Source organism: Lepidochelys kempii, chromosome 1, assembly GCF_965140285.1.
Source record: "Lepidochelys kempii isolate rLepKem1 chromosome 1, rLepKem1.hap1, whole genome shotgun sequence".
Taxonomy (NCBI): Eukaryota; Metazoa; Chordata; order Testudines; family Cheloniidae; genus Lepidochelys; species Lepidochelys kempii.
In genome coordinates, this window is record NC_136380.1 from 253,144,244 (window position 1) to 253,165,269 (window position 21,026).

The 21,026-nt window shown below is 43.2% G+C and overlaps 1 protein-coding gene across 2 annotated transcripts in view; it reads left to right on the forward strand.

Annotated features, from left to right (window-relative positions):
* The window catches only part of CHST11 (carbohydrate sulfotransferase 11), a 231,220-nt gene that overhangs the window by 93,829 nt on the left and 116,365 nt on the right, over nucleotides 1–21,026 (forward strand). For both annotated transcript variants that reach the window (XM_073324017.2, XM_073324007.2), the window contains exon 2: nucleotides 19,284–19,369. In XM_073324017.2, the coding sequence (XP_073180118.1) occupies nucleotides 19,284–19,369 (86 nt within the window). The remainder of the gene's footprint in view (nucleotides 1–19,283; nucleotides 19,370–21,026) is intronic.

Below are 21,026 nucleotides of genomic sequence, written 5' to 3' on the forward strand. Positions count from 1 at the left end.
TTTAAAGTTTCCCTCCCCTCTTCTTAAGTGAGCCCCACTCATTATATTTTATAGCCAGTCTGGTAGTTCATGGTGATTAATGATTGCTGGGGAAGGGGGAAATGAAACATGCAAAACACTCTCTCTCTCTCTCTCTTTCTCTCTGTGTTTTCAAAGACCCGGGGCCAAATGTAGCTGTTGTAAAAGTGAGTGCAACAACGCTACCGATTTCAGATGAATTCTGTCCTACACCAGCATAGAACTTGGCTCACAATGTTTATTGGAATTGATGTTGCCAAGATGCTGTATAATGTTTCTTTATGGAGTTGAAAACTCTTGCTGGATATCACTGATAAGAACAAAACAAAATATTCAGCACTTTGTTGTAAAAAGATTCTGCAGGCACCTTTGTCTGCATTTGCTAGTAAAAAGTACCTGGGAAATTTAGAAAGAAATGTGTAGAAATCTATGTGTCTCCAATAGAAATTTTCATACCTGTCTGTATTGTTGGACCTCTGTGCAGAAAAACAAAACAAAAAATTGGCTTGTGCTAGCTTGCACTGAGCAAGTGGAGACAAACTATAAGGAACAGAAAGGGAATTTTAGTTTATACTTCTGATATACCAGCAGTACTCTGACTGCAAATTTGTATAATTTTGTGTCTGTCTGTATAATATATAGATGAGAGCTAGCTGGAAAATAGTTTTTCCCTGCCATGAAAAATATAGAATCTTTGAAAAAACTTTTATCCTGAACAGGGACGAAAGGTCAAAAAGTTGACTTGTTTTGGGAAAACAGAGAAATTTTCAGTCTGCTTCCGCGCTGCCTTATGCCCCAAGGATGCAGCTTCCACAGAAGTTGGGGATGTTAGTGGTTGAGTGGACAGAAAAGCAGGCCGTTTTCTGTTTCTGAAAGTTTAAATGAAGTCGACATGTTCCCACAGAACCTGTTGATTTAAATGAATTGGTGTTTACAAGGGAAAACTTGTGACTTGCTCTAATATAGGTTACATCCAAAAAACTACATTAGAAGAACATTGTAGCCAAGTCAAGCACTCAGTAGTTAGTAAATGTCCAAATTAAGGTAGGATGTGTCTGCTCTGTGGTATAGACCCTTCTGTTCCTATGCCCTAGTCCAGGAGTTCTCACACTTTATTCCACCATGACCCCCTTCTGACAAAAAAAAATTGCTACATGACCCCAGGAGTGGGGGGCCCAAAGCCAAAGCCCAAGGTCTTCAGCCCCAGGCGGAGGGCCTGTATCCTGAGCCCGGCAACCCAGGGCTGAAGCTCAAGGGCTTGGGCTTCAGCTTTGAGTGATGGGGCTCATGCTCAGGCTTCAGCCCTGGGTGGTGGAGCTTGGGGGGCTTCAGCCCTGGACCCCAGCAAGTCTAACACCAGCCTTGGCAACCCCTTTAAAAAGGGGTTTTGTGTCCCGACCCACAGTTTGAGAGCCACTACCCTAGTCTGTGTCTGTCCCATTCTGCTCCCTACCCATGTCCTCTATTTCTATCCACCTCCTACTCCTTCCTCTGCTCCTTCCATTCCTCCACTTCAGCTCCTACCTCCTTCCCATTCTGCTTGTATCCATCCCTCTCCCTCCAACCTGGTGCACTCCCCTTCCACTTCTATCCACCACCTATCACTTGGCTCCAGGCGTCCTCTCTACCTGTTTTCCCACTCCTACCCCCATTGCTGACCCCTTAGCATTTAAGTGAGGCTATTTCCTCCTTCCCCTTCCACACGGCCGGGGTGCCAGCAGGGAGAGCTCTGACACTCTCTCTGTTCGTAGTTCTCTGGTGGCCAGGAGGAGCAATTACAGGGAAAGAACTGCTCTGCCCTTCAAGTCTTGGGCTGGAGCATGCTTGTTTGCTCTATGACGATGCTGCATGTGCAGTCCAGGTGGCTCATAGGAGCAGTGAGGATATGGAGCATGCTCAGTGCAGACAGAATCTCTGGAGAATTTAGCTGCCAAACTTTCAAACAAGTCTCTACTAATTGTGTGCAAACTGAGACCTTTTGAGGCCTGTAACTTGTCCAAATTTGGCCGTTTCTTTATGATGACAGCAAAAGACACATTTTTGACACCAGAGCACTCCCCCTGCAGAGTTTCAAATCCCTGCTCCACAGAATGGGGACGTTAGGGCTTCTGAACAATACAGTTGAATTTTTTTTTGTTTTTTTTAATATGGGCAAAACATTTTTTCCCCTAAGCTCATTCTTGAAAATGGCTAAACCATTTTAGCTCAAACTTCCCCCCTACAAATAAATAAATTAAATTAAATCAGCATAAGGCAGACACATGGCATGGAAAATCTTCAGCCTGAACAATTTAAGTTTGGCAAAATAAAAAGCAACTGCAAACAGGTCTTACAACAGGATGTGTTAGACAACCTTAATAGTGTTACCATCCCTGCCTATAATATATATATAGCTTCCCAACAGAGGGCTTTATAGGATGATATTATGCTTATGTACAGGGTAACCATTAGGAACTCAGAGAACTCTACTTTCAGGACTGACTAATAAGAGAGGACTGTATGTGTGGAGGCAGGAATAAAGCCTGAATGTTGCACTGTTTTAGGTCTCTCTCTTCTTCTATCTGAACATTGTGTGTGTGTGTGTGGTCAAAAATTACTGGAAAACTTACTCAGGAGTCATTGTTCATTTAGCCACAAATGCTGTGTTAATTTATACCACATGCAAAGCTGCATAATTTGACCCATAGAAATGAACTTTCCCACTGTGCCTAAATAAATCTACCCCCATGCAAATCTTAGAACAACACAGGATAAAATGCAAATTAATTTCTGGAAAAGCGGCGAGGGTGAAAAGCAATTAAACAATGCTTTGTTCTTTGGCAAGTGGTCAGAACTGGCACTCAAGGCTAATAGGGTATATAGGGCTCAGATCCTGAAAGGTATTTAGGCAGCTAATTCCTATTGATTTCCATGGCAGCTAGGTACTTAAATACCTTTGAGAATCAGGGCCTACTTGACTTACTTGCTGAATGACCTTAGGCAAGTCTCTTAACCTCTTTCCCATAGTTCCCAGTCTATAAATTGGAGTTAATAAATGCCCCTCTCATATACAGGTTGCAAACCAAACTTAATGACCCTGCTACTTATATCAAATATAACTATTTCACTAGTACCTTGTACTCCCTTTTCTTCCTTCATTTTTGTTGTCTTTTGTCATACACTAAGATTGTAGACTCTTGAGATTGTCTCTTTTGTTAAATGGACGTACAGTGTCTAGCACAAGGGGGGTTGGTCCCTAATTGGGGCCTCTAGGCACTGTTGCAATACATATAATAATAAATAATGTTGGCAGTACTTTGATATATTTTTGCCCCCCATTCTTACAGTGAGTAGTACCTTACTCCTTGGGTGGTAAATCACTGTTCATTGTGAGTAAGGATGGCAGAATCTGTCTCTATATAAATGCAGATTAAAAGTATAAACTCACTGTGATGGGTTGGATCACAGAAACCCCCTTGGGAGCTGCCACCTGATGTGCCAAGACTACTTCTGCTCCTACTTTCCTACTTTGTCGGCTTAGGACTTCAGTGCCCTGCCTGGTTTGAGCCACACCCGCTAGCCTGCTGCAAACCCAGACCTAGGTCTGAACCACGTCCCCTAACAGCTGTAGGCTTAACTGAGAGCAGCTTACAGAAGTGTGCCTGTCTTTAATACTCAGATGCCCAACTCCCAATGGGGTTCAAACCCTAAATAAATCCATTTTATCCTGTATAAAGCTTATACATGGTAAACTCATAAGTTGTTCACCCTCTATAACACAGATAGAGAGATATGCACAGCTGTTTGCCCCCCGCCCCACGTATTAATACATACTCTGGGTTAATTAATAAGTAAAAAGTGATTTATTAAATACAGAAAATAACATGTAAGTGTTTCCAAGTAGTAAAAGACAGAACAAAGTGAATTACCAAGAAAAATAAAATAAAACCTGCAAGTCTATGTTTAATAAAACTGAATACAGACAAAACCTCACCAGTTCCAAAAAGAAAAGGAGTACTTGTGGCATCTTAGAGACTAACCAATTTATTTGAGCATAAGCTTTCATGAGCTACAGCTTACTTCATCAGTAAGCTTCCTTTTACAGACTAATGTCCTTCTAGTCTGGGTCCAGCAATCACTCACCCCCCCTGTAGTTATTGTCTTTTGTTCCAGTGTCTTTCAGGTATCCTTGGGGGTGGAGAGGTTATCTCCTTAGCCAGCTGAAGACAAAATGGGGGGTCTCCCACAGGCTTAAATAGACTTTCTCTTGTGGGTGGAGACCCCCTCTTCTCTCCTATGCAAAGTCCAGCTCCAAGATGGAGTTCTGGAGTCACCTGGGCAAATCACATGCCCATGCATGACTCACAGTTTTTACAGGCAGAAGCCATTGCCCACATAGTATCTTGAATGTCTCCAGAAAGACTTCTTATGTGGATTGGAGCATTTCAAGATGCATTGTTCCTTAACTAATGACAGGTTTCAGAGTAGCAGCCGTGTTAGTCTGTATTCGCAAAAAGAAAAGGAGTACTTGTGGCACCTTAGAGACTAACCAATTTATTTGAGCATAAGCTTTCGTGAGCTACAGCTCACTTCATTGGATGCATGGCATATGTAGCATAGAATATATTCCAGTTATGTCATATATATTCATAAGCATGTTTCCATAAAACCTTATCGGGGCACCGTCACACTCACTGTATGCCTATAACACTTTTGTATGCAATGCATACAATAAAAAATGCTTTGCTCTACAAATACGTCTCTCAAGTCCCAAGAAGCAACTATAGTACTGCCTTAAAAAAAAACCGGCTAGACAGGCATTTAATCATAAATACTAGCAGCTATAGTTTCCAGACCAAGGACCAATAGTTTTGACTAAAATCGGCGATTAAATGTAACAAATCACAAAGACCCAAGATTTTATCGTTAATAAATCTTAGCAAACCGCTGCTGAATTATGAAGTGCTCAAATTCATTGTGGGGGAAAAACAATACAAAGCTATGTTACCTTAAGCATTAAATGTATGTGCAGTAGCAATACTTAATGCATTTGGTCACAATGCTTGAGATTCCTGTTACAAAATAAACACTTTAAAAATGTTCAATCCTTAACATCATGTGTTTGTAAGTGGGCCCTGGGAAAGTAACAAAGCTTGAAATGAAGGTGGTCTTTGTATTGGTTAGCTCCTGACTTCCTTACTGGTAAGTTTCAGAAAATTCTTTATAGTTGGCTACCAACCAACTAGACTGAAATCTTACAGAACAGTTTGACATGTTTAGTGAATTATTAGGGAACACTTGTGTTTTGCTGCAGCAGAGAGCCAGCTACTAATGGCACGTTTGTTCAGCACAATTTTAATTTGAGAGACAGAAGATATCTACAGAACTGTCTAAAATGCAGTATATTCAGCCCTTGAGGCTCTAACAAACTTTCTGGGAAAATTTCAGTTCCTGTGAGACTTCTTTTCAAACATTTTGAGTTTCAGCTGTGCAGTTTCAAATGTCATGGGTCTTATGCATGCAGAGTTCTGCAGGATTGAGCCCCATCGATAGGGTTGCCAACTTTCTAACTGCACAAAACCAAACACTCCCGCCCCGCCCCTTCTGAGGCCCTGCCCCCCCCACACACACTCCAGCCCCTCTCACTCCATCACTTGCTTTCCCCCACCCTCACTCACTTTCACTGGACTGGGGAGGGGGCTGGGATGCAGGAGTGGGTGAGGGCTCCAGCTGGGGGTGCGGGCTTGGCATTAGGGTGCAGGCTGGGGTTCTGACCTGGGGCAGGGGTTTGGGATGCAGGCTCCGGCTGGGTGGTGCTTACCTCAGGCAGCTCTTGGTTGGCAGCGCAACGGGGCTAAGGCAAGCTCCCTGCCTGCCCCGGCTCCATGCTGCTCCCGGAAGCAGCTGCTATGTCTGGCCTCTAGGTGGAGGCATGGCCAGGTGGCTCTGAACGCAGGTGCCACCCCCGCAGCTCCTGTTGGCTGCGGTTCCCGGCCAATGGAAGCTGAGGAGGTGGCGCTTCGGGTGGGGGCAGCACGTGGAGCTTCCCTGATCGCGCCTAGGGGCCACAGGGACATGTCAGTCACTTCCGTGAGCTGCGCAGAGCCAGGGCAGGCAGGCAGCCTGCCTTAGCCCTGCTGCGCCACTCACTGGACTTTTAATGGCCTGGTCGGCTGTGTTGACTGCAGCCACCAGTGTCCCTTTTCAACCGGGCGTTCCAGTCAAAAACCGGCGCCTGGCAACCCTACTCATCACTTTGTGCACACTGTGAAGCTAAATGGATGGCCCTTGAATCTGTATTGAAAACAGTTAATGTAAACCCAACAGCAGAGTTGTCAATACCATTTCCAAGAGAGAGACTGAGACTTGTGGAAGTTGTGGGTGGTCAGCATCTAAGAATCTGTCTACTTATTAGTATTAATTATTATTAATATTACAATAGCGCCTGGGAGCCCTAATCATGGACCAGGACCTCATTGTGCAAGGCACTATACAGTAGGTGAATGTGGATTTCAGTACCTTGCTTTAGCCATCCAAGTTTGAAAACCTTGCCTTGGCTTGTTCAAGGTCACAGTGGAAGTCCTGTGGCAGAACTTGGAATAGAAACCAGCTCCATGCCTTAACCACAAGAGCATCCTTCCTCCCTGACCCATCAGTGCTGGTGTAATTTGGGTGTTGTTTTTTTTTAATGTTTAACCTGGTAGTAATTGATGAATAAATGTAGATTGTGCCGCTGAAAACTTCAGTTACTTTCTTGATTCCTATAAACATTTTAATGCCCCTGGTTAGTGAAGCCCAAATTAGGAACAACAAGTTGAACCCCTGGACTGGTAGAAATCCAGTAATCCAGATAGTTGATCTCCAGGGCTAAAACACTAACCTACCTTCTCTTCAGCAGCTGTCAATGACTGTTCCACAGAATGACATTAACGCTGACCATGAAGAAAAGGGACTAAGGCAGTAATGATAGCTGGGAAGAGAACCTCCTTGCTACTAAATAAAAAGTGCTGCTAACTTTCAGTATTTGTAGAGTGTTCAATGCAGTAAAGAAATCCTTCAAATTGGCCTACCTTGATTATTTCCCTATAAAACTGACAGTAGGACCTGATCCAAAGCCTCTTCAGATCCACTGAAAGACTTCCATTGTCTGCAATGGGCTTTGGATCAGACTGAATCATCACTTATTTGCTGTTCATTCAAACTTGTGTTGAGGATGCATTTTCCCCTTGTAGATAATCACACTAGATTTAATAATTTTCCTTCACTAGATGAAGTAACTTGTATTCAATACAGATTTAATAAGTGAATGAATTATGCATATCAGTTTTAACCAATGCTGTCTTAAGATATTTTGACATTGTACTTTGAACCAATTTAATGAAAATTTAAATATTAATATTTTGTTGAACTGTTTTCAAATGTTTGTAATATGAGATTCACTTAATTTAAGAAACCTCAAATAGTGATAACTTCCTCACATTTGTTTTGCTTTACGTTGCAAACAAATTACTCAGACATTACTCAGTAGAAAAAAGTCACTAGATAGTAGTGTGAGAATTGGTACTCCACAGAAGTCTTGAGAATGCCAACATTTGACATTTACAGCACTATATAATGGGGGCAACATAAGTGGCTTCTGAATGCAGGAGCACACTATTTGAAATGTCAGTTGCTCATTTCTATAACTGCAATGGTAGAAACAGTAATGATCTTTTTCAGTTGTTTTGCGATGGTATCCTTCTATCACCTGATCTGCAAAAGGCTTTTGACAAATACACATCATTATTTTCACCCATCTTTCTGACATTTCACAAGGAGGTGGACTTTTAATTTTATTTTTAAGATGCTTGTTATTCCGTTTCCTTTTATCATTTTTCTTTTCATCTCTAGATTTTCTTTCTCTCTCGTTTTGTTTCATTCCAATTACTGGCATAGGTAGGATTAGAACTCAGGAGTTCTGGGCTTCCATCCTATAGGCCATGTAGTCTTTCTGGAAAGGCACCACCTACCATTTCTGATTCTGCTAGCTTTTCAAAAATGCATAAGCGTGAAATTTGGAGTTGACATGGCTTTTTGTTTTATTTCCACATCATTTGTATTGTGGAAAGTGCTGGGGGCGGGGGAGGGGGTCCCATGAAGTGCTTACACTCTAAGTAGTTTCATATACTTCAATATGAATAATTTTCAGTTTTCCAAAATGTCTGAAGATTGCATGAAGCAAAGAAAAGTATTACTTCACCCAAGTATCTGCCAATTTTCTCCCTATGTTCATCTAACCATTCTTAAGTTCAGCTGTTTCAGAGCTAATTGAACATTGGACACATCTTGGAGGCGACACAGTTAGGTTCCCACCGAAGGTACTACCTGGAGCACTTTTAGCACCCTCTGCTGAGAGCTGATCATGTGGCCTAGTAATTTGGAAGCAAAGTAAATTGCCACCCTTCCAACTTGAGGAGGAGACTGGCTGGTAAAAGCATTAATTATAGGATTATAGGAGCAAGTCCAAGGACCACAGCTGGCTTGGCATGTGAACCATGGTATATCAAAGCTTTGAATCTTCTCCCTAAGTCGGTCTTCCAAAGTGTGTTTTTATTTGAGGGATGTAAATTTTAATTCCCAGTCATTCTGGCAGAACCTTGCTACATTAAATATCTGCATGCTTTCTGCATAGATACTAGAGCATGCTGGTACGTTGAGGAGTACTATCTATCTATATATGCTCAGTGAGAGATATCTGAGATCAAATCGCTGCTTTTAACACCAACATGTCTGGATATATTTTCCTAGAAACTATCAATGAATTCTCCTAGTCTGCAATAATGTAAGGAGACATTATTTTTGGGTCATTATTGTACTGGTGCTCTTTCAACTCAGAGATAAGGTTTGTTTATGAGAAGATAAGAATTGCCACAGTGGTCAGAGCAATGGTCTATCTAGCCCAGTGTCCTGTCTCTGACCGTCAAAGGTTTAGAGTTGCCCCAAACAGGTGGCGTCCCTGCCCATCTTGGCTAATAACCATTGATGGATCTGTCCTCCATTAACTTATTTAGGTCTGTTTTGAACCCAGTTATACTTTTGGCCATCACAACACCCCATGGCAACAAGTTTCACAGGTTAATTGTGCATTGTGTGTGGAAAAAGTACTTCTACTTGTTTGGGTTAAACCTGCTGCCTGTTAATTTCATTGGGTGATCTCTGGTTTTAGTATTCTGGGAAAGGGTAAATAATACTTCTCTATTCACTTTTTCCACGCCAGTCATGTTTTTGTGGGCCTCTGTCATATCCCCCCTTACTCATCTCTCTTCTAAGATGACCAGTCCCAGTCTTTTTAATCTTGCCTCGTGTAGAAGCCATTCCAGATCCTTGATCAATCTTCGTTGCCTTTCTCTGAACCTTTTCCAGTTCCACAGTATCCTTTTTGGATGGGACAACCAGAACTGGGCACAGTATTTAAGGTGTGGGCACACCATGGATTTGTATAGTGGCATTATGATATTTTCTGTCTTATTGTCTATCCCTTTCCTAATGGTTCCTGACATTCTGTTTGCTTTTTTTTGGCTGATGCTGCACAATGAGCTGAAGTTTTCAGAGAAGTATCCATGATGATTCCAAGATCTCTTTCTTGAGTGGTTACAGCTAATTTAGAAGTTGTCATTATATATGTGATGCTAGAATTATTTTTTCCAATGTTCATTACTTTGCACTTACCCATGCTGAATTTCATTAGTCCTGTTGTTCAACCAGCTTTGTGAAATCTCTTTGCAACTCTTTAGAGTCCGCTTTGGACTTAACTATCTTGAGAATGTTGTATCCTCAGTGACCTTTGCCACCTCCGGATCATTAGAGACTATGTTGAATAGCACTGTCCCAGTACAGATCATTGGGGGACCCTGCTATTTATCTTTTTCCATTGCAAAAACTGACCACTTATTCCTACCCTTTGTTTGCTATCTTTTAACCAGTTACTCATCCATGAGAGGACCTTCCCTCTTGTCTCATGACTGCTTACTTTGCTTAAGAGCCTTTGGTGTGGGACTTTGTCAAATGCTTTCTGAATGACCAAGTATGCATTCTCATCTGGATCACCCTTGGCCAGATGCTTGTTGATACCCTCAATCACTTCTAATAGATTGGTGAGGCGTGATTTCCCTTTACAAAAGCCATGTTGTCTCCTCCCCAACAAATCGTGTTCATCTAGGTGACTGATGATTCTGTTTTTTACTATAGTTTCAACCAATTTGCCTGGAATTGAATGGTGTGGAGCTAGTGAATAGGGAAGCGTTATTTACCGCGTCACATAACACAAGAACCAAGAGTTATCCAATGGAATTAATAGGCAGCATGTTTAAAACAAACATAAGGAAATACTTCTTCACACAATGCATAGTCAACCTGTGGAACTCATTGCCAGTGGATGTTGTGAAGTCCAAAAGTAAAACTGGGTTCAAAAAAGAATTAGATAAGTTCATGAAGGATTTGTCCATCAATGGCCATTAGACAAGATGGTCATGGATGTAATCCCATGCTCTGGTGTCCCTAAATCTCAGACTGCCAGAAGCTGGGACTGAATGACAAGGGGATGGATCACTTGATAATAGCCATGTTCTGTTCAGGGCTCTAAGGCAGGGGTCTCCAAACTATGGCCCACGGGCTGGATCTGGCCCAGGACTTCCATTTGTCCGGCCCTCCAACCAACAGGGGAGAAGCGAACAGCTGAGTAGGTATGCCAAGCAGGCAGGGGGAGGGGCCGCTTGCAGCAGCTCACACAGGGCGACAGCACAGCTGAGCTGTGCAGAAGGGTGAGTGCCTCTGGGAGCCAGTGTCCCACCCAAAAGGGGAGCCAACTTAGGGGAGAGTTGCTGCTGCAGCCGAGCAGGCACGGACCCCTGCCTTAGAGTGAAAAAACAAGCCAGATGCTTAATTACATCTCCAATAAATGGAATAAAGAAGATGGAAATTAACAATTTCATAATGGTTAAATTTTAACTACAGCACTAATAGAACCAAGCAGTCCCAACCAACAATGGGAACCTGGAGCTTCTCTTACCAAAGTGCAGCCAAACTTTCAATCCTTGCATCCAATGAAGTGAGCTGTAGCTCACGAAAGCTTATGCTCAAATAAATTTGTTAGTCTCTAAGGTGCCACAAGTCCTCCTTTTCTTTTTTTCAATCCTTTGTCATTTTCTTCAGCAGAACAGGCACGCCTAGCAGGCACAGGGAGAAGAGCAGACCCAAAAAGGGGAGCCTGATTTAGAATTTAATGGAATACTGACACAGTAGAGTAGTATTTTTTTTAATGATTTTGCATATATTTACATATATTTAATTTCTTTCACAGTCGCTTCAGCCCACGAAGCCCCTTCAAAAATCTAATATGGCCCTCATCTCATAAAGTTTGGAGACCTTTGCTGTAAAGCATCTGGCACCAGCCACTGTCAGAAGACAGGATACTGGGCTAGATAGACCATTGATCTGACCCAATGTGGTCATTCTTCAGTTCTTGTTCTTGTGAACCAGCTTATAAAATGTGTATGAAGAGTTGAATTTCCACAAAGCTTTGGTTCTGAGGTTTAGTTGGGAACCATCTGTAATTAGAGGCCCCTAAACAGCAAAGCACATGCTTAAGTCTCATTAAGTTCAGTGAGATTTCAGCATGTGCATAAGGGCTTTGCTGAATAGAGATGGATTTAAATATATGCTTAAAATTAGCACATGCTTTGCAGATTTGGGGTTATACTGATAAAATTATAACCTTATGAACAAATGCATTAGCTTGCCTGGTGCTTGATATTCAACAGTGCTTTCTTTAATGTAATATGCTGGACAAAGTAATGCTGCTTTTTGTGTAGAAGGGGCAAGTGGAAATTTGTTTTGAGGATTTATTGTTAAATTATCTTGTGGCTCATTAATAGGAGGATGAAAGGGAGGACAATGTTAGTGCAATAGACCATTGGGATAAAAATCATGAGTAAGCCATGTGCTACGTACTCTACAGTGTAAAATGTTTGTCTTTGGTTAGTATTTTTTATGGCAGTTGGCAAGTTTTTTTGTCTTCATCTGGTGTTTTATTAGAGCACTGTGAGATATCAGTTTCTACTGAATCGGCTTTTGCTTGTTAATCCGAGCTTCCAGCTGTAACTAGTGCAGTTTATAGAAAGATATCTAGTAAATCAACAAAACACCTGATAAAGATTAAGGGCCTTATTTTCATTTACACGAAGGCCTCTTTATACTATTGCGACTGTAAAGGGTGTAACAGAAATTTAAACCCAATTTAAGTCCCCTTTGCACTTCCAGAGCTGTGTAAAGAGGCCACAGTGTCAATGAGAATAGGTCTGAAGAGATTGACACACATCATAAGAAATGTTGCATCAAGGAAATTATAATGTTATACACAGTAGTAGATATGTGTATTTGATCATGTTGTGCCAACTACAGCAGGGATGGACTTGTCCTTTAATAGATGGGGTGATTGCTTTGGGAGATAATAGCTAAACTTGGGGTAAACCATGTTTATATTTCCAATTTCTTGTTGTGCTTTTGGTACAAATACACCTCTTGTGAAAAAGAAACATTTTAAATATATTTGTAGCTATAAGAGCAACTCCCATTTTGCCACTGTCCAAATGTGGGACAAAGACCTAAACTGAGGGGATACTGTCACACTTCAGGGGTGCAATCCCAATCAAAGCCATTGGACTTTCAGATATAATTAGACAGACATACATTTTGGTATCCATCACTAGACAGACGCAAGGAACCAAAGCTCCTGCAAGCTCAGAAAGATGGGTCCTTCAACCAAGGTGGGGTGGAGGGGGGTGGGCTCTGATGTCTCTAGGAACTGCATATAGGTGAGGAGCTGCTTAGGCAAAGATCTTTCATCTGGGTCAGCACCTTGTACTCCAGTGGAAGGTCCGGACTATGGGAAAGTCAGACGTGATTGGGAAGAAGAATGATTGGTGAGAGAAACCATCTAAAAAGTCTAAAACTTAATCTAGCAAGGTACAGGCCTTGTTTCAAGAGGCCGGAAGACCTCCTGCTGTCCTGTGGTCTTCCCACCCTCTTGCTGATTTCAATGTAAATAGGGCTTCTATTGTTTTTGGTCATACCTTGCTTAATTTCACTGGAGGCAGGCAGACAGCTGCTTTCTCTCCTGTGTGGGAGAGACCTGTTTTTCCCTTTCTTTGGAGACAAGACTGTAAAGCATAATATTAATGAGTATCCATGTAACAGGGTTCAACTCATCACCCAGCGCCTCCCTCTGGCTGTCCTGGGAATTAGCTCTCGGCCATTCCAGTGCACCTTCAGCTAGTGGTGTCATGCCTGCCCTCACTGCTGTCTACACTCTTTGGACCTGCATCACTTCCCAGACTGCAGTGTCCTCTTCTGGGCACAGTCCTCTGGCTGTGCCTCCACGCCGGTATCTCCCCGCTTCCAGGGGACCAGCAGTCCTTAGTCCCGCCACTTGCCTCAGCAGCCAGCTGCAGTCCAAGGTCCAGCCCCTCACCTCAGGGGCAAACTGCAGTCTGGATACTGGCCACTCTCTTCATTGGCAAGTGGGGTGCAAGGGGAGGGGGGACCCAGGCCCGCCCATTACTCTGGGTCCCGACCCAGGGACCCTATAGCTGGCAGCCACCTACTGCCCTCCTCCAACCTGCTGCCTATTTTCTCTGGGCCACTTCCTCCATAGCCCTAGCACCTCTCAGCCCTTTATATATGGCCCTTGCTGGCCCTGATTGGTTGCTCCAGAAAACCTTCCTTCTATTGGTGGGCTCAATAAGCCCTTTCCTGATTCATGGGTTCTGCGCAGCCTCCCTGGTGCTGCTTTTAACCCCTTCTTCTCCCTGTGTGGTGAAGCTGCCCCCACCACAATCCATTCAAGTGAGCTGTAGCTCACGAAAGCTTATGCTCAGATAAATTTGTTAGTCTCTAAGGTGCCACAAGTGCTCCTTTTCTTTTTGCGGATACAGACTAACACGGCTGCTACTCTGAAACCTGTCCTTATGCAGTGTTAATACATACAGTTCACAATGATACAAAATATCACATTCGTTATACTTTTATAACACAGGAATATTGTATACAATCATTTGATTCAGTTGCTCATCACTTGAAGTTCAGATCCCCTGTCTTTATAGCTTAGATAAAGTTTCTCTTCCCTGCTGCAGTGTAGACACCAAACTGTCTCTTCCCATGCTTGTTAGCTTGATAGCTTTGTTGACCTGATATGTAAATAGACCTTTCTTTGTCTCTGCCTGAGTCAGAGAAGCAAAACACATTCCTTTATCTAGGGCAGACCTGATTGCCAACTCCCCCTGACATGCCTGGTTTAAATACACTTTAGTCATAATTACAGCATATATCCAGAACTCGTAATGAACACCCCATACACACATCACACAATGATGTTAATAATCAGTGAGTTATTAGTTTTCCAATTATATATTAGATACAGATGTTAACATCAATGAATTGGGGTATATTGAACTGGTCAGGCCAGAGGAAAACCGAGAAGTCTGCTGCTTGCCAGGAGCTAAGATTCGCGATGTGATGGAGAGACTGCCGAGACTCATCAAGCCCTGGGATCGCTACCCCTTCCTGCTTCTCCACGTGGGCACCAATGATACTGCCAAGAATTACCTTGAGCGGATCACTGCAGACTACATGGCTCCGGGAAGAAGGATAAAGGAGTTTGAGGCGCAAGTGGTGTTCTCGTCCATCCTCCCCATGGAAGGAAAAGGCCTGGATAGAGACCGTCGAATCGTGGAAGTCAATGAATGGCTACGCAGGTGGTGTCGGAGAAAAGGCTTTGGATTCTTTGACCATGGGATGGTGCTCCAAGAAGGAGGAGTACTAGGCAGAGACGGGCTCCACCTAACGAAGAGAGGGAAGAGCATCTTCGCAAGCAGGCTGGCTAACCTAGTGAGGAGGGCTTTAAACTAGGTTCACTGGGGGAAGGAGACCAAAGCCCTGAGGTAAGTGGGATACCGGGAGGAAGCACGAGCAGGAGTGTGTGAGAGGGGCGGGCTCCTGCCTCATACTGAGAAAGAGGGGCGGGCTCCTGCCTCATACTGAGAAAGAGGGGCGGGCTCCTGCCTCATACTGAGAAAGAGGGGCGATCAGCGGGTTATCTCAAGTGCCTATACACAAATGCACGAAGCCTGGGAAACAAGCAGGGAGAACTGGAAGTCCTGGCAAAGTCAAGGAATTATGATGTGATTGGAATAACAGAGACTTGGTGGGGTAACTCACATGACTGGAGTACTGTCATGGATGGATATAAGCGGTTCAGGCAGGGCAGAAAAGGTGGGGGAGTTGCACTGTATGTAAGAGAGCAGTATGACTGCTCAGAGCTCAAGTATGAAACTGCAGAAAAACCTGAGAGTCTCTGGATTAAGTTTAGAAGTGTGAGCAACAAGGGTGATGTCATGGTGGAAGTCTACTATAGACCACCGGACCAGATGGATGAGGTGGACTAGGCTTTCTTCCAGCAACTCGCAGAAGTTACTAGATCGCACGCCCTGGTTCTCATGGGAGACTTCAATCACCCTGATATCTGCTGGGAGAGCAATACAGCAGTGCACAGACAATCCAGGAAGTTTTTGGAAAATGTAGGGGACAATTTCCTGGTGCAAGTGCTGGAGGAACCAACTAGGGGCAGAGCTTTTCTTGACCTGCTGCTCACAAACCGGGAAGAATTAGTAGGGGAAGCAAAAGTAGATGGGAACCTGGGAGGCAGTGACCATGAGATGGTCAAGTTCAGGATCCTGACACAAGGAAGAAAGGAAAGCAGCAGAATACGTACCCTGGACTTCAGAAAAGCAGACTTTGACTCCCTCAGGGAACTGATGGGCAAGATCCCCTGGGAGAATAACATGAGGGAGAAAGGAGTCCAGGAGAGTTGGCTGTATTTTAAAGAATCCTTATTGAGGTTACAGGGACAAACGATCCCGATATGTAGAAAGAATAGTAAATATGGCAGGCGACCAGCTTGGCTTAACAGTGAAATGCTTGCTGATCTTAAACACAAAAAAGAAGCTTACAAGAAGTGGAAGATTGGACAAATGACCAGGGATGAGTATAAAAATATTGCTCAGGCATGTAGGAGTGAAATCAGGAAGGTCAAATCACACCTGGAGTTGCAGCTAGCAAGAGATGTTAAGAGTAACAAGAAGGGTTTCTTCAGGTATGTTAGCAACAAGAAGAAAGTCAAGGAAAGTGTGGGCCCCTTACTGAATGAGGGAGGCAACCTAGTGACAGAGGATGTGGAAAAAGCTAATGTACTCAATGCTTTTTTTGCCTCTGTCTTCACGAACAAGGTCAGCTCCCAGACTGCTGCACTGGGCAGCACAGCACAGCATGGGGAGGAGGTGACCAGCCCTCTGTGGAGAAAGAAGTGGTTCGGGACTATTTAGAAAAGCTGGACGTGCACAAGTCCATGGGGCTGGATGCGTTGCATCTGAGAGTGCTAAAGGAGTTGGCGGATGTGATTGCAGAGCCATTGGCCATTATCTTTGAAAACTCATGGCGATCGGGGGAAGTCCCGGACGACTGAAAAAAGGCTAATGTAGTGCCCATCTTTTAAAAAAGGGAAGGAGGAGGATCCTGGGAACTACAGGCCAGTCAGCCTCACCTCAGTCCCTGGAAAAATCATGGAGCAGGTCCTCAAGGAATCAATTCTGAAGCACTTAGAGGAGAGGAAAGTGATCAGGAACAGTCAGCATGGATTCACCAAGGGCAAGTCATGCTTGACTAATCTAATTTCCTTCTATGACGAGATAACTGGCTCTGTGGATGAAGGGAAAGCAGTGGACGTGTTGTTCTTTGACTTTAGCAAAGCTTTTGACACGGTCTCCCACAATATTCTTGCCAGCAAGTTAAAGAAGTATGGGCTGGATGAATGGACTATAAGGTGGATAGAAAGCTGGCTAGATTGTTGGGCTCAACGGGTAGTGATCAATGGTCCATGTCTAGTTGGCAGCCAGTGTCAAGTGGAGTGCCCCAAGGGTCGGTCCTGCGGCCGGTTTTGTTCAATATCTTCATAAATGATCTGGAGGATGGTGTGGATTGCACCCTCAGCAAATTTGCAGATGACACGAAACTGGGAGGAGAGGTAGATACGCTGGAGGGTAGGGATAAGATACAGAGGGACCTAGACAAATTGGAGGATTGGGCCAAAAGAAATCTGATGCGGTTCAACAAGAACAAGCGCAGAGTCCTGCACTTAGGACGGAAGAATCCCATGCACCGCTACAGACTAGGGACCAAATGGCTCGGCAGCAGTTCTGCAGAAAAGGACCTAGGGGTGACAGTGGGCGAGAAGCTGGATATGAATCAACAGTGTGCCCTTGTTGCCAAGAAGGCCAATGGCATTTTGGGATGTATAAGTAGGGGCATTGCCAGCAGATCGAAGGACATGATCGTTCCCCTCTATTCGACACTGGTGAGGCCTCATCTGGAGTACTGTGTCCAGTTTTGGGCCCCACACTACAAGAAAGATGTGGAAAAATTGGAAAGAGTCCAGCAGAGGGGAACAAAAATGATTAGGGGACTGGAACACATGAGTTATGAGGAGAGGCTGAGGGAACTGGGGATGTTTAGTCTGCAGAAGAGAAGAATGAGGGGGGTTTGATAGCTGCTTTCAACTACCTGAAAGGGGGTTCCAAAGAGGATGGCTCTAGACTGTTCTCAGTGGTAGCAGATGACAGAACAAGGAGTAATGCTCTCAAGTTGCAATGGGGGAGATTTAGGTTGGATATTAGGAAAAACTTTTTCACTCAGAGGGTGGTGAAACACTGGAATGCATTACCTAGGGAGGTGGTGGAATCTCCTTCCTTAGAAGTTTTTAAGGTCAGGCTTGACAAAGCCCTGGCTGGGATGATTTAATTGGGGATCGGTCCTGCTTTGAGGAGGGGGTTGGACTAGATGAACTCCTGAGGTCCCTTCCAACCCTGATATTCTATGAAACTCATTACATGATACCAGTGAGCCTCTGGCATTAGGAGGCTTATATGGTCACAGGGACACACAAAATTAAAATTTAAAATCCAGTGGGGATTTCTTCTTCTAGTGCCAAGGACTCTTTCTATAAGCTCAGTTTTGTCATTCTTTATTTCTGATGTTAATATTTTTCAACAATAAAATTGAAAGGGACACCAAATTGGAGGCACATTGCTTATTTTAGTCCCATAGTAGCCTACCAAAGTTGGGAGGGACATGTCTACAAAAAGTGTGTGTTCTGTTTTTGGTAAAGGAAATATTTTACGAAGCGAATTGTTGATTCAGATGTGAAAGACCAATCCCAAACAGGTATGTCCAAGGTGCGCATAAACAGGTGTGTATATAATCCCACTCAGCATGAGCATGTCCTGTTACTGAAACTGACAAACAGGGAGTTAAGCCCTGTGTTTAAGATGCCACGTTGCTGTGCTAATTCCTCAGCCTCGGTTTAAAGACTTTATTGGAAAAATAAATCAATTAAATAATATTGGGACTCACAAAATAAAGATTTAATGGTTTCAGTGGCTGAAGCCCCACTGGCATTTAGCAGTTGCTTGGGAGCAAAGTTTTTTGTGGTTGTTTGTATGCATCTGGGAATCAAATCTTGTATGATGTGTGAATAATTTTTGTAAGCTTTATGACTGTTGCTGCTTCCTATAAGGCGTTGCTGTGTTAAGATCCGCCTGTTAAGTGAACCAGGCAGGGCGACTTGTAAGTGTTTTACTGTTAACCATAATTAATGGAAATGAAAAATTAAGTAATAAATTAAAGAACAGCACACTGCACTTTTTTTCTGTCCAGTGCGAATGAAGGTTTTGGAACAAAGAATCTGTGTCTCAAACGCTGGTTAATCAAAGTCTGATCACTTGGATACATTGAAACATTCTCTTCCCCTCTGCTCCTGTATTATAAATATAAATGAAAGTAGAATAGTGAAGGCATACACTATTTCTTCTATTTGACTAATAGTTTAGGGGCCCAAATATGGGTTTAAGAACCTAACTTTAGGCACCCAGAGAAATGTTGGCAGACGCTTTTATTTGATGGGGAGGGAAAGGGATGAACCCCGTTTTCGTGGATCCAAGCCCAGAATATTCCAGCTGCACTCTGCTCTTAGATCTTTGCTAGGGCAGGTGAAATGGATGTTTTAAGAAACACAGAATCATTTCTGGAATTCCCTGGTATTTCTGGAAATCCCTCTCCTCCATATATGTATTCTGTTTTCTTGTCTGTTTGTTTTAATTCAGCCTTTGCTAACCTGTATTAATTTCCATTTTACCTTGTAGTAATACGTAGGAATCCATTTGGAATGGACATCTGTTGTCGGAAGGGGTCAAGAAGCCCGCTCCAGGAACTGTACAGTCCCATCCAGGTGAGTGTATCCACTTCGCAGCCCATCCAACAAACACAGCCTGTATTTACTTGCAGAGTTTTGGGTTTTTCTTCCCCACAGCATAATCGTGTTCATCTTGCAGGGAGGGGAAGGGGTGGACCCTGGGACCTGCACAGCTTGAGCTAAAGGACTATGTCTCCTAGCTGGAAGCTATAGCAGGGTTTTGTCCTCTGTAGATCAGGTGACAGTGGGTTACAATGGCACTGCTGTAAGACACTTTTGTTTTAGAGTTCTAATGTGGATGGACTTCCAGCTAGCCCAGATGGCTTTTCAGTCACAGCTGGTTGCAGGTATGCAGTCCAAACAAACTGAATATTTTACAGAGCAGCAGATCATGATATCTTTACACTGAATGCTACGTCATGCCATGATTAGTCCCACTGAAATCATTGAGTCTACTTGTGAGGGAAGGGACTACTCAGTGTGAGTAAGGATATCCAGAGTTCTTCTCACTGTGACACCCAGAGCGAAAAAGCATCTCAATTTCAGGTCTCCAATTTCTGCTACTTCTCACTTAGTCCCCATGTGCGTGCTGAATTGGCTTATTCAAGCACAGCACTTCCTGTTGGCAACTGAGAGGAAGTGCAGCCACTGCGAGAAAATGGCAGCTGACTTTTAAGCATACAGTATTTATTAAGGTTTAATAGCTGCCTATTTTATATTTATACCCCAGTTAATACATTTTGTAAAAGAGAGCTAGCTATTAAGGAAAGTGAGGTTAACTCATTAGATTTAACAAGGCAGTAAATGTTTCAAATACTTGTTGATTACGAAAAGAATCGGTATACAGTACACGAAATAAGTGCCAAGTGATTTTAACACATTTATAAAGTATTCTCAACAATCTAAAGATACAATATCTATTATGCAAAGGAGTAAAGTGCAGGCATCCAATAATCTTGTATTTATTAGCGTACATTAGTTTCCTAATTAAATCTCAATTCTACATGTGGCGGAGAACACGAATTTACCAACTTTTGTAATAATGCTTGATACAAGTGATGTACAATCAATGTTGCTAAATGGAAAGTGCATGCTCCATAAGAACAAAGATGCTGCAAAGGAAAAATAATAAACTCTTGAAAAGCTTTTACAAAAGGGCCAGTGGGGAGAAGAAAGTTTTGTCTATTGTGTCTGGGGTCTGCTGTGCAGCAATTGAAATCTTCTTGCCATTTAATGGTCCCATTGCCAGAGGTCATCCCGTAAGAAAAGAACAGAGGAATACCTCATAGCGTGTTAATCTGATGCCTTGCAAATTTGGTGAACTACAGGTTTTCTAACCTTTTGCAAGCAGTGAACCCAGCTGGCAGCTCCCCCTCTTCCTTTCTACGTCTTGATCAAGAATTCTGTCAAGCATTAGAATTCCTTCCCAATCTCTCTTGTGGAGGGAGCCCGAAAAGTGAACGTTTGAATGAGTTCAGCATTTCTTGCAGCCAGTGTTGAACTAAGCCGATGACGTTTTTCACAGGCAAAAAATTTCCATCAGTACTTTGGCCTCTTCTGTTCTTAGCATGTAAAAAAGGCAGAATATTCCACTGCTTTTTGGACTGGATTTTATGTGCGGCACGTGGTTCAAGAGTATTCCAGTAGACACTTTACTGTTAGCATGCAGATGTATATATTTCAGGGAAATGAT